Source organism: Megalopta genalis, chromosome 15, assembly GCF_051020955.1.
Source record: "Megalopta genalis isolate 19385.01 chromosome 15, iyMegGena1_principal, whole genome shotgun sequence".
Taxonomy (NCBI): Eukaryota; Metazoa; Arthropoda; class Insecta; order Hymenoptera; family Halictidae; genus Megalopta; species Megalopta genalis.
Window position 1 is genome coordinate 8,001,052 of NC_135027.1, and position 23,808 is coordinate 8,024,859.

Consider the following 23,808-nt stretch of genomic DNA (forward strand, 5'->3'; position numbering starts at 1 on the left):
TTTAGAACATTCGTTATAGGTTAAACACGATTTTTAAGATAATCTGTACTATTTGTTTCTAATAGAATAATTAATATAATAGAGCTTAATAGAGATTAAGCTAATAGAATCGGTCGAATTTATTTTTCACATTTTTCTTCGCATGTATTATTTGTGTACAAGGGATTGAAATTCGTAAATAAAAAGATAGGTAAAGATTTCATGCACTTGTGACAAAAGTTACTGGATAACATTCAAATCACGGAAAGATCGAAGGGAATTTAGTATATATATATCGATAAATTATTTTCGCTATATCTAAATTCTTAAGCAATGAAATAAAGTGAAACGAAACTTGTTGCGTGTTTGAAATTAAAAGAAACACATTAAAGGAGACACTATTCAAACTGCAAATTGCAGTACGAATCGTAGAATTTTAAAGTCGAATATTTCAATTCTACACGATAGGAACAATGAAATTAGGTTTGCGTGACGTCGCCCAAGGCTCACGCGAGCGTGTAGCAGGCTGTCGACATCTTTCACAGTTACTTTTGTTCAGGTGCACGCAGTTTAACCCATTGTGCGTTCCGCCTACCTTGAAAATTTTCATTACCTTCCGACCTTTTTGATTCATCGAGTCTTTTTTTACCTGTCCGGGCACCGGATTGTTGTTCGCTACGGAAATTATAAAATTCCATCGCACTCCTATTGTCGCCTGTGATTGACGCATCGTAAGCCTGGATGAATGACGGACTTCGATTACAACATCGCGAATTGGTTTTTCTTTTTTCAATGGCAAATGTTGGCAACGCTTTCATATTTCGGATTTTTTGTCTGCCATTCGGCGGGATACAGCGAGGATGAAACATGGTCTCTATCGGAGCCGGTCAAAAAACTAATCGCCGGCTAACGAATGAATCCCTACTGTTAATAGCTAATCGCAATTAACGATTACATTCGTTTCAATCGTTAACAGCAATTTTAAATTTCTCAAATTTAAAAATAAATTACACATATTATTTATTAAAGAAATGTCACAACTAATTCTACAAACAGAATTTTTTGGTTCCCATTGTTAGGATTAGTTTTTGACAATAAGAATGATTTCATGTATCAGTTTTTTGTCGTGAATAATCACTCGCGTTAAAAATGCATTAAAGCGGAGCACACTTTTAACGATAAGTCGAGAGAATTTTCGTGATATTTCCGCAGGATCACCAAGATATGGTTGCAATAATTTTCACTTTGTTTGTGTTTCAGTTGCATGGGTGGTGATTTTCTAAAAGTGTTTCTACATTTGGAGACCAACGGTGTTTCCGAGTACACTCCTTGGTCTGGTGTACTTTGCGGCGAACTGCGCGACATTCCGCAAATATTGTACAGTTCAAGATCTACGCTTATTTTGGAACTGCACACACAGGGACCTCCGTCGAATGCAACCGGCTTTTTTGGAAATTTCCGGTTCATCGACAGACGTAAGTCAATAAAAGCACATTCATTTATCAATTGTAACTGTAGGCGATCGATGGAAAACACTGCAACGTCGCCGATAGAAAAATGAAAACTGAATAAGCATTTAGAGAACGATCATTCGGTGTGTCATTTTCGTTTATTTGTACGAAGTGTTATTTAGTTCGAAGATATTTGAAGTATTTAAAAACTAAATATCTAATATTCAACGATTCGTTTCATTTTAAAAGCCTGAAGCCTCAACTTTTACAATTTTATAATTGGATGGAGAAAAGACGCATACGTGTATGAAAAAATTATTTTAAAAAATTACATTTTTTCCTTTTTTTCGTACTGATTTTGTTCTATCTTAGAAGTAATATGTTGAATAATTTGTAATAAATTAGTAAACGAATGTAGTTATGAAAAGATATGAAAAAGGACTCGTGAATCAATTTTTATATGTAATAAAAAAGCACGTAGCATCGTCAAATCGTGATCTTCTTTTCCAGAACATTCAAGGACATATTGTCATATCTTAAAAAACTTAGATCTTTATTATTGTATCACTTTTCATTAAATAATACCTTAACGAAAACTTTGATATCGATTCTGTAGAAACGTCATTCAGGTGTCTTATTTCCATCGAGTGGCTCAATTTGGTGACGTCGTTTCTCGTGTGCAATTTAAACGCAAGGGAATTGATTTGCATGCATGCACGCGCAGTGCTTCGTATACTACGATCATAAAATTCGGAAAAATCTCGAAAGTAAATCGGCGCGATCGCAATAAGTGTTGCTTGCGATATAAATCCCATAAAATCGCGGCGTTCTTTCTTTTCCAATAGATACCACTGTATCTTGCCGGTCAGTTCCACTCTAAGCCGAGCTTCCCCGAAATCAATAGTCTCTCTGATATCTCCGAAATTGAGTTTCTTAAACCTAACTCGCCAGACTGCGAACACTGCAGGCTATAAAACAGCACACCTCAAATTTCCTTTTTCAAACTCATGCTTCCGAGTGCCCAGGAAACTTCACCTTACTTCATACCCCTGTCTGTGGAGGAACTTTCAGAATCCGTAATGCGATCCGATCTTTTCTTGGCTGCTTGTAAAACTTAGCCATTAAGTATCCGCAATAGAAATTGCCTGTGCTGCCCTGCTATAACACCGGAGCAGATTTATTATTCAACGCAAGCCTAAATCTGCAGCCTGAACTTCTACGCTCGAACAGATTAAATAGTAATCGCGTGAAAACTTTCGACTTAGGCACTGAAATGTTTCAATTGACGCGACTCGGTGTAGAAAATTGTTTTCTGCTACACTTCTATTGTCATATTTACTATTATATATAAATAATAATATATTATTTATATTATATTTATATTATATTATATTATATTATATTATATTATATTATATTATATTATTATATTATATTATATTATATTATATTATATTATATTATATATTATATTATTATATTATATTATATTATATTATATTATATTATTTATATTATATTATTATAATATTATTATTATATTATATTATATTATATTATATTATATTATTTATATTATATTATTATAATATTATTATTATATTATATATATATATATAAATAAATATTTATTAAGAAATTAAGAAAGTTCGTACACCCTACTTAATTTATCGAAGTTATTAAAAGAAGAACTACATTTTCATTTCACTTCTGTTTCTCGCAATTAATTACGAACATTTTTCTTTTGCAAAGGAAACGCAGTATACTGATTCCTTTATAATTAATACCCTTAATTATAATACCCTCCAACCGCAGGCAATGCAGAATTCGCGTTCTACGTATTTTATAAAATTTATCAAAAATAATTAAATTAAGAAAATCTGAAATTTAAAAAATTTAGAAATTCTTTTGTTTCTAAGTGCCTAAGACGCGCACCAAAAAATCAAAAAATTGCCCGCGGTAGAGCGTTGAAGATCGAACGTTATCCTATTTTTTGAAAAACTGTTTACTTGATGCAGGCACTTGTTAATATATACATTTGCAGAATTTTCTTTAGTCTAACATAAAATGCAAGTTCACTGCATACAGTAAAATAACGACATTATTATTTTCATACTTCCATAGTATAATGAAATTTTATCAACTTGCCACGTCAAATTGTTTAAACTATAATTCTGCATAAAATAAACAGTTGCACGACGTTTCAAATTATTTTGACTATCTGTCAAGCTAAATATATTAACGGGTTGATTTCGATCCGATAATGGTTTTTACGAATAAAACGTGTATAAAATAGAAAGAAAGATGCGCGAAACGAAAGAAATACGTCGCGAATATCAGCTTTTTAATGTACGCTCTCCGAAAGCAAAAATTTGCATGCAGATTGACGGCCGGTCTGTCGTCGTTATAATAATGAAACGATCGTCTCGACTGTTCCTCAACGGTCTCTCTCTTTCTCTTTCTCTCTCGCTCTCTCGATTAATTGCGTGAAACGGTACAATGAATCGGATGAAAAGTGGGATATATCGGTGCGGAAAACTAGTACCGCGGAGTGAGGTTTTTAGCCGAATAAACCAAACAAAACAAGGGAGCCATCAAGCGTATAACGACGAATCGATTTTTTTCATAGCATATTTCGACGCGCCCGCAGCAATGCCCCGGCAAATTGCGAACGCGGAAATTAAATAAAGGCCGCATCCCCCGTCGATCTTCGAGGGTGACGTTACCGCCGAGCCGGAAGCATCCGGCGTCCCAGAAGTCTAAGCCAAGGAATAAACTAGATTAAGACTGACGGCTTGTTAACAAAAGCCGCTTCGTAGTTTCATCGCGAGAGAGCGGCGGGATCTCTTTCTCTCTCACTTTTTCTCCTGCTCTCTCTCCCTCTCTCTCTCTCTCTCTCACTTTTTCTCCTGCTCTCTCTCCCTCTCTCTCTCTCTCTCTCTCACTTTTTCTCCTGCTCTCTCTCCCTCTCTCTCTCTCTCTCAATTTTTCTCCTTCTCTCTCTCTCTCTCCCAATTTTTCTCCTTCTCTCTCATATACATTTTCTCCTGCTCTCTCCCTCTCAATTTTTCTCCTTCTCTTTCTCACTCTCTCTTACTTTTTCCCCTTCTCTCTCTCTCTCTCTATAACTCTCTCCCTCTCCCTCACCCCCTCTATATCTCTCTCTCTATATATAACTCTCTCCCTCTCCCCCTCTATATATCTCTCTCTTCCTTCCTCTATATTTCTCTCTTTCTCTCCCTCTATATGTCTCCCTCTTCCTCTCCCTCTTTCTCCCTCACCCCTCCCCCTGTATGTCTCTCTCTTCCTCTCCCTCTATCTATCATTCTCTCTCTCTCTCTCTGCAGTAGGGAAGAGGTCTACTACTCGACTGGCATACTTATCGAGAAGGCTGCAGGTTTCGTTTTATGAAACTCTTTCGAGTGGAGGCTTATTCTTTGGCCCGTGCCAGCTCAATTGGAAAATATTTTTAAAGTTATCCGGGGGATCATTGAAAGAACTCGCAAGAACGCGTTCGCTCGGAAATAAGGCTAATTAAAGCGTGCCCACGCGTTCCGCCACGGCTGCGGTGGAGCTCCGCACGCGGACCGTTCAATTAATAAGTCGCCTGACGCGAAAAGAAAGCAACGGAACGTTTTTCATCCGGCGACGAAAATTTCTTTCTTCGAGCTATTATTTTCGTTGGCGGTCGCCGAGCATCGGACGCATACATCGTATCGGGAAATCGAGTTCATGCGTCGCGATTGCAAAAAATTCCGATTTTTTTTCCGACGGCATGTTTAAGTTTTATCGCAGCGATCATCAATAACCGAAATCTGTATACGCGTTTACGTTATTGGCAAACACGCGAAATACGAGGTAACGGTCACGTTAATAAACAGTAATGACGTTTTTACTGTAAGGAATATTTTCGTTCGGAATATAAATTTTTCGCTCGGTCTGGTTTTTGGAAACTGATTTATGAATTTGCATAAAAATCCGCACTCTGTTGATAATACCCGGCGGCGGTTCGTAGAACATTTTTCGAACAAATAAACTTGATTGTATTATCCGTGACGATAAATAATTTTCAAAACAATTTATCATACGGATTCATGTAAGTGGAATTGCCGCGTTGTTTTTCATGAATACTGAATATTTATTTCGTTTTATTTCACAGTAAACATTCGCTTGCAATAAACAAGCCATCTGTCGCGAGGCTAACCAGAGAACAAATTACGAGACAGTGATTCGATTGGCGGTTGTATGCGAACGACTGATACAAATGATTCGAGATTTATCGAACGTCGACAACAATGTTGCATCGGCGCTGCCACCTAAGGGTAATTAAATAACTCGTTTAGAATGGGTGAGTTAATTTGTCCAGAGATAATTGTCCGAAAGGATCGACCGAAGTCAAACGAAGCACTTGCTACGCAAAATTAATTTTATCATTGGAACGTAAGTATTAATAAATTCTCCGATATCCTCCTTTTCAACGTCACGAAAGCGTCTTACGAAACTAATTACCGTCGTAAGAGCGACGGTGACGGACAGTTTTCTAAACCCTTAATTAACCAAAGTGACCAAAGTGAAATCGGTCCAGATACCAAACAGGTCCAATCATGCGAACGTCGTGATTATTGGCATACGATGTCGAGCTGCAAACATTCAGAATTACCAGCACCACATTACCTCCGGTTATGTGATTCTCTCGTATACAAACAACTGTGCTTTCTGTTAGCAAATACGGTAAATTCTACCTAATTTTCCTTCAGCGTGAAAACAAAAATCGACCATTTGGGAGGAAGAGGAGATACGATTATTCGAGCCTCGCGGCTTATTTTTATAGTTGCTTATTGTCAACAATTATAAAAGCAAGGTGCGAAGCTCGACTAATCGTGTCTCCTCTTCCCAAATTGTCCATTCTTGTTCACAAGCTGAAGGAAAATTAGGGAGAATTTACTGTATAGCTGTTCTTATTTCTAGAAATGTGAAGTTCCAGAAGCAACTCGTTAATAATATCTCATAAAAACTGCGGGAATAATTCCAGTTGAATAACAGTACTACAGCAATTTCAGCAACCGTGAAAGTAAAATATATAGGCTGTCCCAAAATTATAGTACTTCTGAGAAATGCGAGATTCCTCAGGTCATTTTAAGTAACTTTTTCCTTAGCGAAAATGCAATCCGCCGTTTCGTTTAAGAGTTATTAACGAAAAACACTGACCAATGAGAGGCCAGCTCGGCTGGCGCAGGGGGAGCGAACGAAGCTCAGTTCCGCCCATTGGCCCGGCTCGCGCCAGCTGATCTCGCCTCTCATTGGTCACTGTTTTTCGTTGATAACTCGTAAACAAAACGGCGGATTGCATTTTCGCTAAGGAAAAAGTTACTTCGAATGACCTCAGGAACCTCACATTAACTGGAAGTCCCATAATTTTGGGACAACCTATGTCTATACATCACGCTTTATTCAACATAGATGCTACTTGCGGCAAATGTTGCAATGACACTCGTTAAAAATCAAATGTCTTATTGTTACTTCGACAAACTGATATAAAACAGCTGTTTCTAGCGCTCCGTAAATCCAGCGTTAATAAAGTCCGGAATTTCATATACGCCGACTTCTCTCGCAAGCAGTGGCAGAATCAATTACCAGCATCGTGTTCTCTGAAGCATGGCCTGGTCTCTTGCTCCTTTTTAATTCCGAGCTAATTGCGGCGAAACGACGCGACGATCGCGCCTCGGTATCGTCTTTCTGGGGATCAAGAGGCTACGAATTTCCGCACACTTCAGCGGTGAATTTGCAGGTGACGCGACGAAACTAAATAGCAAATATTGTGGAGATTTGGCGGGAGCTTGGTTCGTTAGTAAACGCTTCACGAATACGACTGGCCGACGCGGGCTTTAAACATGCGGGAGCCTCCCCCACCCCCCCACGAATTTTTTATTTCGCTCACGTGTTCGCTGCCGGCTTACACGCGCGACGCATAACTGTGACATAATTCTTCCTGTCCGGAGAACGGTTTTCCCTGCAATTCCAAAATGTACAATTTCCTCGCGCGCCTGCCATCCGTGCACGCCATCTTCCCGTACGAGAATGAAAAAAGGGCCGCCGCTTCTCAAGTATCCCGTCCCAGTGCTATTTGCATAAGAACATCTGCGACAAGTTCACTAATTTCCCTGAATCCTTCTGTAATTTTCCAATTTGTGGGAAAATTGCGAAATCGTGTAATCCCTTAACCGATCGTGGGGATGTTTGACCCTTTCATATACAGGGTGTCCCAGCTAAATGAGCCCACCTAAATAGCTCTGCTACTTTTGGAGATGTTGTTAATGATTATAATACGGCGTTGATAATATTTTCTCAGCTGCAGAATTTTTGGGGGGTTTGAAGGACACGTTCACTTTTTTAATTGTAATCGTATACTTTGTTATACTATGTATGTCGAAAATAAGTACTTTTTGGCACAGAAGAATCCACATTGACACGTTGAATGCCACGCCGGTTTTATAGAAATTGTCTGTGGCGCCACGATGAATTTTCTTTTATGTGATACATGTAATGTTGAAATATTATCTGCAATAGATAAGTTACAGTGTATAACCATGTTTGACGATGGTAATAATACAAAATTTGAGATATTGACATTTGTTTTAAATTATATATATTTCTATCAATTTGGGCGCGCCGGTCACCGATGGCCCCCATGGCGTCACCGCCAAGTTAAGTGCCGGTCACCGGTGACCCCCGTGGCATTCAACGTGTTAAAAATCTATGAAATTAAAGTTGAACTATCCGATCTTTCTGAATTGAACAACTTTGTTGATAGAGTTTTTCATCTCCAAAAGTAACAGAGATATTTAATTGGCGCAGCCTGTGTCGGGTAGATAAGTGAAACAGAAGGTACGAAAATTAGGAGAATTTTAGAGTTATTACCACATACATATAAAATATGTCTAATGAATTATTAATTATTAATACTCATTTCCCTTTATTTTTGTAGAAATTTCTATTAAAATAAAAACTTGTCATAAACGCTCGAAAGTGTACTGCAAGCGACATTCAGCCGAGCTTAAGCAAATTAATTGTCTTCGTGCAGACATATTCGTATTTATCGAGTCAGAAATATCTAAAAAAATACGCCGCAGAATTCGTGGGTGTATGTTCACAGTGAATTAACGAGAAAATGCCTAACGCCTTCTTGACAGGTTGTTTTCACACGATGGAACAGCCCGGCCGGTCCCAGCCCGGGCCATCGCACGTCCACTCGAAACAGATTTCGGCGCGCCGGTTAATCCGCGGTGGCCAGAATCTGTCTACAAGCCAGCCAACCATAATGGAGGCTGATAACCAAAGAGATTAGTCAGACAGAGATTAGACGACAGATAGCGAAATCGGTGTTCGGCAGCTGGCTTACCGTAAACCGTGTTATCAAAGCAGCCTAACATATAATGTTTCGCAGGAAGGATCTTGTTGATCCCGGGCTAATTCGATCGATATTCAATTTCGGTTGGATCCCGACCAAGGCGAGACTTCATCTTCGCGATACTGGCGCGCCGCACCGAATCGCAGCGGTATCGGGATCGCATCGCGGCCTGATCGCCGATTACATCGTCCGGGATCGCCGTGATATTTCATCGGCATGATTTGCGGCCGCAGTGTCGAACAAAGACCTTGACGAAAACGGCGAAAGAAATATGCGCCGGCGCTCTGTCCTAATGCGCGCGGAAACGTCACGAATCCATTTTGTTCGATCCATCATGCCGCGAAGCCGTCACTGACGAATGCGCGCCGCCGACGACGATGTCGCGAGAAAAAGGAAAACGGGCCACGGAAAAATCCTGCCCGCTGTATCGGTGAAATATGTGCTCCTTTTCCGACGAGGCCATCAATGCGCGCCGCGCGGTTCTCGATTTTTATCATTTTCAACGACGAAAATCGATAGTAAAGTCGCAGGAACTAATTTCGTTTTTCCAGCAGATTGTAGCCGTCAAGCGGCGAGTAATAATTAATATTTCATTGTAACACGATTTTTCAATCGCAATGGAAATTGTTACAACCGGATCGCGTAGCGTATATCAAATACGGCGTTATTAATCGGAGTCCGTAGTGAAACTTTTTCTTTTATACTAAATTTTTTGGAAACCGATATAAGGCATTATTCATTGCATTTTATGCAAATATTTCTTTCACTGATACAATAACATATTTTAGCTGCTCTTTTTAGATTTTCGAACAGTCTGAGACAGTCTGAGAGAGCAAGATTGAGTAGAAACTAAAAATAATATGCGCGAAACATGCAAGATTTAAAATTAAAAGTGTTAATTTGAGACACGCAGGCTTTAATGGAAAATTAAAATAAAATTTTAGGTATACTTGTAAATCGAATCGTCGGAAAATTTTATAAAATTGTGTAAATTTATATACGTTCTATAAAATTGTATAAAATTTATGCAAGTTCTATAAAATCGTGTAAAATTTATGTAAGTTGTATAATGTAGTGTAAAATTTATACAAGTTGTATAACATTGCATAAAATTGATATAAATTCTATGGAATTGTATAAAATTGTATAAAATTTAAGTAAGTTTTATAGAATTGTATAAAATGGTATATAAATGTATACAAGTTGTATAAAATAGCATAAAATTTATACAAGTCCTATATTGAATTGTATAGAATTATATAAAATTTATATAAGCTCAATATAGACTTGCATAAAATTGTATAAAATTTATATAATCTCAATACAGAATTGTATGAAATTATATAAAATTTATATAAATTCAATATAGAATTGTATAAAATTGTATAATATTTATATAAGTTTAGTATAGAATAATATAATATAAAATCTGTACAAGTTCTACAAAATTCTATAAAACATGCACTTGTATAAAACAGTATAAAAATGTATAGCTTCTAGTTGGAAATATGTGCTTTCCCTTTTTCCGTCCCATTTCGAAGAAGACCCATGTAATGTGCGGCCAACAGCCCCCGCATCTCCCCGTGGACCGACTTCGAGGTGCCTCGGGTCGAGCTAGAAAATTCGGCGTGCCCTGTGGGTGGTTCTGCTTGTCCTCCATTAAACAAGAAACGGAGGGCTGACCGTCTGCCGGTGTAAAGCATAGGCTGATTAACCATGTATAATTAAAATGTAATTTCAGCCTCGTAAGCGGGGAGTTTTAATCAAACAGGGGTTAAACCGATGGCGGAGGGGCGGGAGAGAGGAAGCTGCGGTGCGATACAGGGGTAGGGGTGATTAGCGTGGTGACCGTAGACCGCGACCTCGCCGGTCCTACTTTCCTTTATTCCCATTTACACAACTAATGAGTATTACCGGCAATATTTTCCACTTTCGTGGAAGCTTTAACGCGGGATTTATTCGGTTAACGACTATGAATATCGAGATCCTTTTTTCCACTGTGGGAACCAGCGTTACCCGTACCTCCGCATTTCTGGAAAATGTGAAACCTATTGAAACGGGACCTCGGCGAGGATTAATGAGGATTCGTTTACATTGTTGATTACGGACGTTGTGATTTGTTTCAGGCGAAACTGAATTCAACAGATTTATTCCACGTATTTTATTGTTCAAAACGTATAGATATTAGTTTTGTGTTAGAAAAAGATAGAAACTTCGTTCGTGAAACTGTGTGTGTTTTGTTTTCGAACGTGGAACTACTAATTTGATAAGATAGATAATGCATCCAGGATATTCATGCACTTATGGTGCATACATGCAAGTTTGTAGAATGAAAAACAATTGCATATCAGTGTGAATTAATTGTATTAATATTTTATATTTTTGATAAGAAAGTTTCTATAACCAATATAGAAAATTGTTCATTCCTTTAGATATTTAGAAAATGATTAGCAAAAGCGAAAATTTGCAGTCTAATTAAATTAATTAAGGCTAGAAATTGTTTAACGATTACATCTGTTTCGCAGCAAATTTTTGTGAACTATGCAGAGAATTCTCTTGATGAAAGGCTTCAATATAAAAATGCTAATATTAGTACATATATATTATATAAAATGTTATATATATTATTATTATATATAATAATATATTATAATAATAATATTATATTATATATAATATATTATATATATTAATATATTAATATTATATATATTCTATATAATAATAATATATATAACGTTTATATAAACATTAACATTTATAGACATTTTTAACACGAAGTATATGGATAGCAATAATAGTGACGAGAAACATTACGAGTGAAGAAAAATTGTTAATGAAATTTATATAAGTACAATTTAATCCAGTCCCATCATCTAAAAAGAAAAGTCATTTAGCCCAGTTCTAAAAAGGTTATTGCATTTTTAAAAAAGTGTACGAACGTTTTTGTCGGCCGCTGTATACCAATATTTCTCAGAATTGCATAAAATTCACCGTCCACTTGCGACTAAAACGTCGAACGTAATCGAAATATTTCTTTTCGTTTGCCATGGTTGTTTTCATCCTGGAAAATAAACGCGATCTGACTCGCCACCGAAGTATTTCAATTTCCCCGCCGGCGAGCACAGTCGTTATAACGCGTCGTGCCTCGTGAAAATAGATGGAATGGAAGTTACATTACTGCGAGCTAATTGATTTACCACGCTTGCTAGCTCACGGTCCCAATCTCCTCGAAATTCGGCAATTAACGGGAAAATTGCGAAAGCGGTTCTTTGGCGGTCGCTCCACTATAAATATCGCTCGCAGCCTCTTCGTTAACGAGAATCCGATCGTCTTCCATAATCAGTCGAAATTTCATAATTTTATTCGAAACTTTATCCCGTTAGCCGCGGCCGCGTCGCCGAACAGTTAACGGTGTTTAATGAATCGCCTTGCGTCACATCGTTGATCATCGAAAAATTAATAAACTCTCTCATGCGAAGGAAAACAGTGACGCGATTGCATCGTCTGTCTGAAAAGAAGAACAGCGATTAAAAAATCTCACCTTTATATACTCGAGTAAATTAAATATGATTAGAGGTTGAACAATATAGAAGAATTGCAGGAGTATATAATAACAATACGTTTATGTATTATAACAATATGTTTATGTTTCCTGCTACAGGAGTAATACTAACAATAATTTTAATCAATGTCGTCTTTACTGTTTCAGTTTCATTGTTTAATTGTTCCGGTCTTGTTCGAATCATTTCGAGTTGTAATACAGCATTTTTCATTTTCATGTATTTACTACAGTCCACAAATAAGCGAATAAATAAAATAAAATTATTATTAGCAGACTTTTTGAGCAACTCGATGCACGGAAGCAGTTGTTCTTCGAACAATGGTTCGAACAACGTTGTTCACGCGAAAATGCCAAAGCACCGCGGTTCCGTGGTTAATTGATCTCGGTGGTACTCGGTAAATAAATATTTTAAGGGCAATTGCTTTCGCGCGTGCCCTTCACACAATTGAAGCAACATCCCATCCTCGTGGCACCATCGATTCTCCGATCAGGAATCCCGTGTCGCGACGTTAATTAATACTCCATAACTGATCGAGAAGCTCCGTATTCGACGGAAAATTCTCTTGTCGAAGGTTAAGAACGTCCGCGCTAGTATTCGCCCGAAACTCGGCAAATTACGATTAAAATTCTAACGAGTCCGAGCTAGCTTATCGTTTCTGATAAAGCGGGCGGGCGTTACGATGTTCAAGATAAAGGAGGAAATATGGTACAAGTACGGAAAGCCCCGAGGCTATTTGCACTGCTATTGATTAAAGAGGGTAATTCAGTCTCTTGGACTATTTTCAACTTTCTCTACCAGCGGCTTCGCGTGCTAATTACTCGGAGAGCACCGGGGCTCTGAGATATCGACTCACAGATTCGATTTCTTCTTTATCAGAATCCATTTCGAGTCCGCTGGCAGTCGCTAGCCGATCAATCGCAACACTCCCGTATGTCCCATTAAATATTGTCAGCAATATCGTAATAATGTCAAAAAATTCATAGCCGATCCACCATAAGACACGCGATTTTACCAAAAAATACTGTGTGCATTTTTATATTACGTATAATAATAAATGCAATAAAATGTTTAATCGTGATATTCAACATAAATTATTGAAAATTCTCGAGAATTGGTTGTAATGTTGTAATGCATTGCATGGACATTCAGAGTGTCCTTTTCTTATCATTGTGTTACATTAACGTATACACTTAATATCGCACAATTAATGTTAATATAATAATATAATAATAATAATCTTATTTTATGTAAACAACGCTTCCAAAAACTGTATTTAATTTAGACCGGAATTTTGTTTCTTTTTGTACTAAAGTGTTTTCGCCGTGAACAAATGAATGAATAAATGAATCAGTTAATTGAACGACGATTATTTTGTAATTTTCTTTCGTTTTCAAATGTAGAAAAGCAGAAAGCTTTCATAGAATTTACGGTTACCGTTCGTTCTGTTTTCATACTCAGATTATGAGACACTTGAAGAAAGTGCTTCCCGTGGTGCCACACATTTTATTAGGTGAAAGAATACCTTGTCCGGCGACATTTCTCGCGGCAATAATAGAACTGTCACAACGATAAAATCCGAGGCGCATGCATGAACGGCGGAACACCGGCTTCATCGCCCCATCATTTTCTTCATAAAACCAGATCAAGAATCTTTGAAATGTATCATGTGTGTAATACCACAGAGTACTTGACCGGAAGCGTAACTTGTGTTGGAACCTTTGATGTGCATGCACTTCAGCTGGGGGACCATGGGCACAACTTAAAGCTTCTTCACAGACGATGTCTTTAAAATTTTCTATGCTCCACCGAATACGTGATAAAAGAGATATTCTACGTGAGAAATTGAAGACCTCGAGGGCTCGAAACGTAATGTTGTAGAGAATTTTATCTCAGAAATGGAAACAATTTCTTTAACTTAAATTAATTGGAAAAATTGCTCTCCTCGTTTCGTGCATGCTATTAAATATTTCATATATTTGCACTTTAAATATTTCACGTGTTTCTAGTTCAAATATTTCACATATTTTTATTTTAAATGTTTCCTATATTCCTATTTGAAATATTTCACATATTTCTAGTTTACATATTTCTATTTTAAATATTTCAAATATTTCTATTCGAAATATTTCACATATTTCTAGTCTACATATTTCTATTTTAAATACTTCAAACATTTTTATTTGAAATATTTCACATATTTTTATTTTAAATGTTTCCCATATTTCTATTTGAAATATTTCAAACATTTCTATTTGAAATATTTCACATATTTCTAGTTTACATATTTCTATTTTAAATATTTCAAACATTTCTATTTGAAATATTTTACATATTTCCATTTGAAATATTTCACATATTTCTAGTTTACATATTTCTATTTGAAATATTTCAAACATTTCTATTTTAAATATTTCACATATTTTTATTTTAAATATTTTACGTATTTCTAGTTTACATATTTCTATTTTAAATATTTCAAACATTTCTATTTTAAATATTTTACATATTTCTATTTGAAATATTTCACGTATTTCCAGTTTACATATCTGTATTTTAAATATTTGATTCCTGAAAATATCTCTATGTTTGTATAGATGAATTGAGAATTGAAAATATTTAGGAAGTTCACATATTAAGTACTTGTTATTTTGTTACTATACACTGGTTGAATGTTGCGCTTCGCACAGATCCACTAAGAAATTCTCTATTAATTTACCTCGAGCAACTTTTCCCAAACTTTCCACGTACCGTTTTCATTTTTGCGATTTGAAGGGATAGAAGTGGTTCTCCAAAAACGTTCTAGACTTTTAGAAATACCATGGATATTCCCGTGCTTCTTCTAACATCTGTGTACGTTACTTCGTGTAACATGTAGGAGGAACCTGCCAGCTTCTTTGGAATGCGCTTTAGAAATGGTCACAATTTCGTAGGGCACCTCCTGTAGTTGCTCGAGTTTGAAACCAGAGACGCAGATATTACATATTTCGGAATGCTACAGACAAATCGCCATAATTACAAATATGAAACTCGCGTTAATCATCGTAACGTTATTACAGTTACATTGTTAGCCATTTCACGTAGAGAATTCATAGAATCAAAATATGATAGAGAATTCCCTTTGGTGCAGTCAAGAAATTACAGATGATTTATTTTTAGTATAATCGAAACATTACAGAGAATTTACTTTTGGTACAATCCAAACATTATAGAAGAATATTATTATTATTCACTTTTAGTAGAATAAAAAAAAAATATAGAAAATTCACTTCTAGTACAATCAAGAAATTATAGAGAATTCGCTTTTAGTTCGATAAATAAATTATTGAGAGAATTTACTTTTAGCGTAACAAAAGAATTATAGAAAATTCACATTTAGTACAAACAAAAAATGATTTACTATCGAACAAAACGATATCTTATGAAAGTGCATTTGTGCATTTGAAATTGAACTCTGGAGATATGAAAGCTCATGACATCGTCGCAAACTTTTTATATATTTCTATTTTATATATTTCTATAAATTTTTTTATATATTTTATTTATTATTTTATATATTTCTATAAATTATTTACAACAATGGTATAAATGAAACAACTAGTTCGTATATCCAGCAATTGCAGAGAATTTTGGGCAAACGGCTTCGTTTTTAATGAGATATCGAACTTTCCGGAGGGAAGTGATAATTTCCGGGCAGTCCCATCGGGCTGGGAAACAACTCGAAACGATTTTATGCGACCTCTTCCGTTTGTCGCATACCCTACGATACCTCGGGGACATCCGATACAGGAACTACTTAAGCGCGGAAAGTTTTTCACGAGCTAACGTAAATCTCCTCTCGCGGGTCGCTGAGTGACTAAAGAAAACTTCGTCCGGGGTTGGCCCGTCCCGTTGACGGCCCTGTAAACGACTCGGTGCGTCGTTACCAGTTTCGCCGGGCGACGTGTAAACTTAATGAAACTTAAGAAAATTTCGTCCCGTCATTGGCCGCGCACAGTCTGTCCGATGCCGTTCGTTCAACAGTTAATTTGCTTAACGAACACACCGGCTGAACTGACGCCCGCCGGCTGTTCGGAAATGATCCACCAGTTGAACGACTATTATCCGGCGAGCATCGCGCGTTTGCGTGGAGAATACTTTTTGATGGCAGACGACGCAATTTGCGATTAATTACAAAAGGAATGGACTCACACTTTTTAATGGCTGCGGCAATTTATTGGTGCTTATATCTCGGCCGTTTTGCTAACGAGTGCCGGCACACTTTACGAACGTAAACGCTTGATGTAGCCGTATGAAAAGCTATTGTTACAGAATATCATAAATATATTTATATATAATATAAAATAATATAATATAATAATTATATATTATTATATTATAATTAATTATAATATAATATAATATAATAATTATATATTATTATATTATAATTAATATAATATTAAATATAATATTAATTATATATATATAATTATAATATATTTATAAAATTACGAAAAATCTGCAGTCTAGTGACACATGAAAATGTTGCGAATGTTCGTTTGTTCGTACATTATTTTTTCTTTTTACAAAACTGCAGATAATGTTATCCGTCGCGTTATGTTCATTGCAATCCGACTGCAAATTTTTATGTAAACGGAATTTTTCTTCGCGTATAAAGGTTGAAAGATTAAGAGAATTATTTCTACTATAAAATAACCGGATTATACAGTTTATAAAGGAGTAAGAATGTAATTTTTTCCTTTTTTTTTTATTAAGTCTGGCAATTTTCTAAAATATCCTTTCCTTCGAACTATCTTTCTCATGCTGTATTGTCTACGGTTCATTGTTGTCGAGTACGATATGTACGTGGCCCGACCAAGTCGAGCCAAACATTAGCAAGAACCGCCCCGCGAACGCGTTATCAAATGACTGTCATAAACTGGCAAACATTTGCTCGCCGCGCCGTACTCCCGCATCTGCTCAGTTGGGACATCAAACACTGTCAGTCGGTGTATCCGGTCAGCCCGATTGAATTTCCTAAATTAATTGTGAAACGACGTTTCTGATTTAGTATCAATTTGCCCGCGGCGGTGCAAATTAAGGCAATTGCCATAATATGTACAGTGCGTCTGTCGCGCAAGCGTAACGCAACGGTGTCGCGTGACGCGCCGATCCTCGCGATCTGTAGCTGCCAACCGCAAATTACAGTATTTTAATCACGGCCGCCTCCGAAACGGGCGTTCAGCACACGATTTTATAGTTACATCGAATAACAGACCGGCCGCGTGAACGTCGCAGATCGTTGTAAACCGACACTGTTTGCACGCTTGATTGCCACGATCGTTAACTAATGAGCCACCGTTGTTCAAGTCCAGACCCTGGACCCCGGCAGGCCGCCGGGGCGCAATTTGAAAAACTGCTGCGGCGGCCGGGCTGTCCGATCGAATTAAAAATCATATTTCTGGAACGCATCCGAGAACACGATTACACGGACTGATTGCTGGGAAATTGTGTACACTGCTTTGTGTTGATTAATCTTGTTTGCACCGACGGACTTTAATGCGCCATTTTCGACGAAGTTTTTTTTGGATCGAACACTATCCTTGGATACCCTTGCTGACTAATAATTAGCACTCGCGGGTCCGGTCAATTTGGAACCTGGTATAAATGCTGTTACTTGAACAATCTAGATTCTGATAAAATTGATCGAAATGTTCACATGTTTCGTTAACGTTCAATTGACAAATCGAATTATAAATGATCCTAAACATACGCGGTTATAGTTGTTATATATATATAGTTATAGTTATGTAGTTACAGTTGTGTATAAAAGCCATAAAACGATTAATGTGTTACTTTCTAGTATTGTCATCATTTCTGTCATAATTGTTTTAGCCTTTCAATATTTACCACAGAATGTAAAGCGAAAATTAAGCTGTCGAAAGATACTTTTGTTAAAAAGGTTATTCTGTTATCTTTCTTTTAATAGTTCATTTTTGCCATCATTGTTCTACATTCGCATTTACTTTCAATATTCGCAACAGAATATAAAACGAAAATAAAACTATCACAAGAAAATTTTGTTTAAAAAAAAAGGATTCTGTTACCTTCATTCCACTACTATCGCTATTTCTTTCATAATTGTGCTAATAGTTTAATTTCCACAACAGAATGCGAAGCGAAAATTACGCTGTGAAATGAAAATTTGATTAAAAAGAATATTCCAAATCTCTATGTTAATCAACGCGATTTTTTAATTATATATTCTGTCTCGTTGCGGCTGAAACCGCTTACAAACAGAAAAAAGCTGCTACATTAATCGAATTCTTTCAGTTAAGTTTTACCTTTTATTAGATCGAATAGTCTGAAAGAACACAATGACATCAGACTTAACGTAATCGTACAGCGAAGGTGCGACGTTCGTGCGATTTCGAAAGCGTGTCAGAGATGAATCGCGTCGCTATCTGTCGGACAACGGGAAAGTTATAAAAAAAAAGAGAGAAGAGTCACTGCATTATTCATTGTCCGTGACGGGAACGGAATGAGTAATAAAAAAACCGAGCTAGCAAATGCAATTTGATTTGAATACAGCTGCGATAAACACAGGAGTGAAGAGTGACAAGCGACGGTGACTAACGAACCGGACTTTATGCCGATATTTACGCGAGTGGTAAACGTAAGAATTTATTTAACCCACGCACAAAAATTGGGGCCATCTGACCCTGAACGAAGCTACAGATGATCTCTAAGCTACCATTTCAGTCTTTCGTCATTCGACCATTACCTGAGCCGAAACCTTAATTTTATCTTTGCAGTATTATAAGTAATATACAATAACATACTTTTTAATAAAAATCCGATATTATTTTTGTTTTCGTAATTATTGATTTTATAAATCACGATTTTTCGTAGAACGAACGATGATCAACGATCAACGTTTCTGCTAAAAACAAAAAAACTTTATTAACAAGCAAATGTAAAATTAAAATTAAAATTAAAATTAAAATTAAAATTAGAATCGAAATTAAAATTGTACGATATTTTCGACAACTGTTGAATAGTGTTGAATGTAAGAATGCGTTACAATGAGACTGTACACAATAAGAACAATAAGAGAAAAGTACTAGAACTTCTGGAACTTCTGGAACATCTGGAGCTTCCGGAACTTGCGGAACTTCCGGAACTTCTGCTACTTCCGGAACTTCTGGAACTTCTGGACTTTCTAGAATTTCTGGAACTTCTGGAACTTCTGGAACTTCTGGAACAGCTGGAACTTCTGGAACATCTGGAACTTCTGGACTTTCTGGAACTTCTGGACTTTCTGGACTTTCTGGAAATTCTGAAAATTCTGAAAATTCTGGAACTTCTGGAACTACTGGAACTTCTGGAACATCTGGAACTTCTGGACTTTCGGGCACTTCTGCACTTTCTGGACTTCCTGGAAATTCTGAAAATTCTGGAACTTCTGGAACTACTGATACTTTAGGAACTCTTTAGGAACGTCCAGTGCTTATGTATATTAAAATTGTGCAATATTATACTTATCATAATTGTAAAATATTATATATATTAAAATTGCATGATATATATAATATTGCATATTACATATATAAGTAAATATATAAGTAAAATATTATATATATATATATATTATATATAATATGCAATATTATATATATCATGCAATTTTAATATATATAATATTTTACAATTATGATAAGTATAATATTGCACAATTTATATATATATATATATATATATATATATATATATATATATATATATTATATATATAATATTCAATATTATATATATTAAAATTTTAGAATATTGTATATATTAAATTATATTGTATGTACTAAATACTGTGAAATAATTATTGTGGAAGTCGAAAACATGATGAGAAATTGTAACAATTAAGCTAATAGACTTTATCCTTGATACTTATTTAGCACAAATGTGTCACTGGGTCTGTTTGACTCGAATGTACCAATCCCGCAACTCGATAGATAATTTTCAACTGGGATCAATTGAAGTATCGCCGGGTTTGTGCACGCGTCTGCACAATAATCCGCGGTCACGCGGGATAAAATTATTCGCGGAGGGTGCGTTCCGCGAAAGTTTCGCGTTTCCCGACTTTCCGGCGCATCCGGCGTCGAGATAACTAGTTGCGAAAAGGTTGCCGGTGTTTACTGGTCGCTGCCGGGGAGCCGCGCAACTGTCGGCCGAGAGGAAATGACAGAAAGAGCAAGTCAGTCACGTTCTCGTAGGTTTAATACTTTCAGAAACAGGCCCCTCCGCCGTTCTTTCCCGAGATTCGGAGCCCTTCTCGCTCTCCCCGAGACGTCCCCACCACTTGCTATCGCAATTTCATTTTACGCAACTGCAATTTCATAACGGCACTGTCACGACCAAGGCAGCGGATTCGAAGCGGTTTCACGGAGAATTACTCCGTCCCTTTTCAGACAGACGATCAAAGAACGAGCGCTAAAAGAAGCACGTAATGTCGTTCGAAGTTTATAAGGCTGATGTGTCGCCGGCTGCTTTCAGATACGCCAAGTAGTTTGCTGTATTAAGTGTAGCGAGACAGGAGACTAGGCAACTTATCAGCTCACCTAACCGTGCAACACCGATCTCTTTCGCTCGTTTGGCGAATACCTTCAACCTATTGCGGGTGGATCATTGTAGACGAATTTTTAGCCGTTGCAATTCCCTTTAAAAATGTTTAAGTGACTGTAATTATACTGCATATTATATGATTATTTTCCCTTGTACTTCGTTTAAATACGACACTTTTATTAAATGTGTAATTTCATAAAGAATATCAAAGTATAAAGTGACGGACTAATCTGTTCGTTCAACTTTTAAAACGCGATAACTTTTTCAAAGCTGCGCAATTATATCATTCTCAATTTACCGGCGATGATTTCATAATTTTTGGAAACGTACACTTTCCAGTTAAAATCTTTTCGTTGCATTGTTCCATTGAGAATAGCAGTTTTAATCGCGCCCCAAGTAACATAATCTTCTAATTTCTTTGAAAATTATTGTATAAAAAAATAACGTTAAGATTCCTCTTAATATGTTACAATAATTGAAGATCCGATTAATAGATTTCCGGTGAATAAAGTGTTAACTAGCTGGATTTACAAAGCGCTATGACAGGTATTATAAATCAGAAAGAAGGCAACAAAATGGAATATATCAAATCCAGGTATATCTCTTTTATCAGTGCGCGACAGTTGTCAAATTGACATTTCTCGAATCTCACAGAAAAATATTGCAAATCGTACAGAACAAACACACAGGCGCCACTACGAATGAAAACTGCATAAATCGAACGAGATGAGAACGATGTTAAACATTGAAAAAAACACATGGCATAACGTAGTCGATTGTGTCTCGCGTGAAATACACTTTGTCCAGAGAGCGGCGCGTTGTTTTCGCGGGAAATTTCTTTCGTAATGGGATTAACTTCGAGCAGAAGTAGGGACAAGAGGAATATTAACCACTTAACGCACAGTTTTTTTTTTAAAACCGGCCAAAAAGAATTAATTTCTTTATGTAAAAAAGCACAATTTAGAACATTGTCTTGGCAAAAAATTGAGATAAGCAATTTAGATAAGCAATATCCAACCAAATCCACATCCTTAAAGGTTTCCATTTGTTACCGCCCCTGATTCAACTTTTCTTTTGGTGGAGAATTTTGATATACCGCGCTTTCGTTCCATGGAAAAAGGCTATATTTTATTCTTGAATAAACAAGTGTTATAGCTTACAATCTCATGTAAATGATAAATATCAATAAAACGATGTTTTTTCTTTGCTTTCACGTTGTTATTTTCAATTCTCGTTTATATTCGAGTGCGAAAAATTATAGCAGCATAAAATACAACGCCGCTCGAATTATCTCGAGTGTGCACAGTTTGGCTTGTTTAGCGCGCTCGAATTAGCTCGAGCGTACAAGTTAAGGGGTTAAGCTGCGTGATTAATCGATAAGAAAACACGCAGGCATGTAAAAAGATTTCCTGCGGCTTTTCGGTGGAACAGGTCGGACCGTATAAATCAGACTTGTCCGAAGGTATTTCTGAGGGCAAAGCAACTTCCTCCGCTCTGCGTTTCTCTTACCATAGTCTACAAAAGCTGGCTGATACCGCGCTATACATGTGGGCTCATACAATTCCAACACAATGCGCAGAGGTGGCTAAAACCGTGCGGGGGAGGGGGGGTGGTGCGTCCATGGACAAAACTGATATAAATTATCCTAGGACCGTTTGCAGTTCTATATCCGTTTGCGAGATCTGGATATCTATTCAACAATGTTTATTATATCCGGCTGTGTGAATTGTGCAGTTGCTATTTCACACTCTGATATCCACGCCCGATTCGTGTGCCGTATAATGGCTTTCCGAAAACTTGTCCTGGGTAACATTGATTCATCTCTGGACGGAGGATCTTTACGGATTTATAATATTTCGTGAGAAATCCGGATGATCATTTGTCGATGATTATTGATATTTTTGGTAAGTAGTTTATGGCAAAATTCATCTAATCGGCGCGACAGGAAATTTTCTCTCCGTTAAATGTTTAAATACCGACCTGTGAAAGTCGTAATAATAACAACAACTTGAAATGTAGAAATAGAAGAAATATAAAATGAAAGAAAATCGAAAATTGTACAAAGATCCACAGTTTATTCATCACTGTTAGACGCAACTATTATTGCATTTCTGCAATAATGCGGGTCTATAATATTTTGCTAGTTCTCCTTATGTTTTTTTCATATTTTAATATTGAAATCGCTTATCGCTGTTCACGATGGTTCTTGTGGAGATTTAATGTTGCAGTTTCGATACACTCATAAAGAATTTCCACTTCTTTCGTGTCGAAGCTAGCGTACATATAGTACTGCATATGTACCCACATAACACATAGTTAAATGCAATGTACAAGTGATAACGAATATATTTCGATTCGTTGAAAATTGCGTCGAGATCGCGCGACATTATCGCATCGGCGTTACGGAAGCACTAAATTACACGCTCTCGTCACCTCTCCGGTACGATTTATTATACGTCTAATGGACACACTTCATGGAACAACGGCTCGCACAGGCCAGAGGATTTCCTCGAAAGATTTTCATTTATCCTCCGGTTTCCGACCTATCATTATAATTCCTTCCCTTCCAATTATGTAACACATAATCTCATACCGCCTCCCGAGAAGGAGTACGCGGAGCAGCTTCCTCGGATCTGATAAAAATGATTAATAGCGAGAAGAAATTGATTTCCCCCGTTCCCATTCGTTATCTATACACCGCGCGTGAACGTAACTGTACACCGAAGTTTTCTTTATCAAGTAACCGGTCCGTTCCTTTATCAAGAATTTCAATATCGCTAGGGGAAAGGAATTCACTAGCGAGCAA

At 36.7% G+C, this 23,808-nt stretch overlaps 1 protein-coding gene across 1 annotated transcript in view; it reads left to right on the top strand.

The window, feature by feature from the left end:
- Sol1 overlaps positions 1 to 23,808 on the top strand; it is an 842,346-nt gene that overhangs the window by 282,038 nt on the left and 536,500 nt on the right. The window contains exon 4 of the mRNA XM_076526761.1: positions 1,240 to 1,454. Coding sequence (XP_076382876.1) covers positions 1,240 to 1,454 — 215 coding nt within the window. The remainder of the gene's footprint in view (positions 1 to 1,239; positions 1,455 to 23,808) is intronic.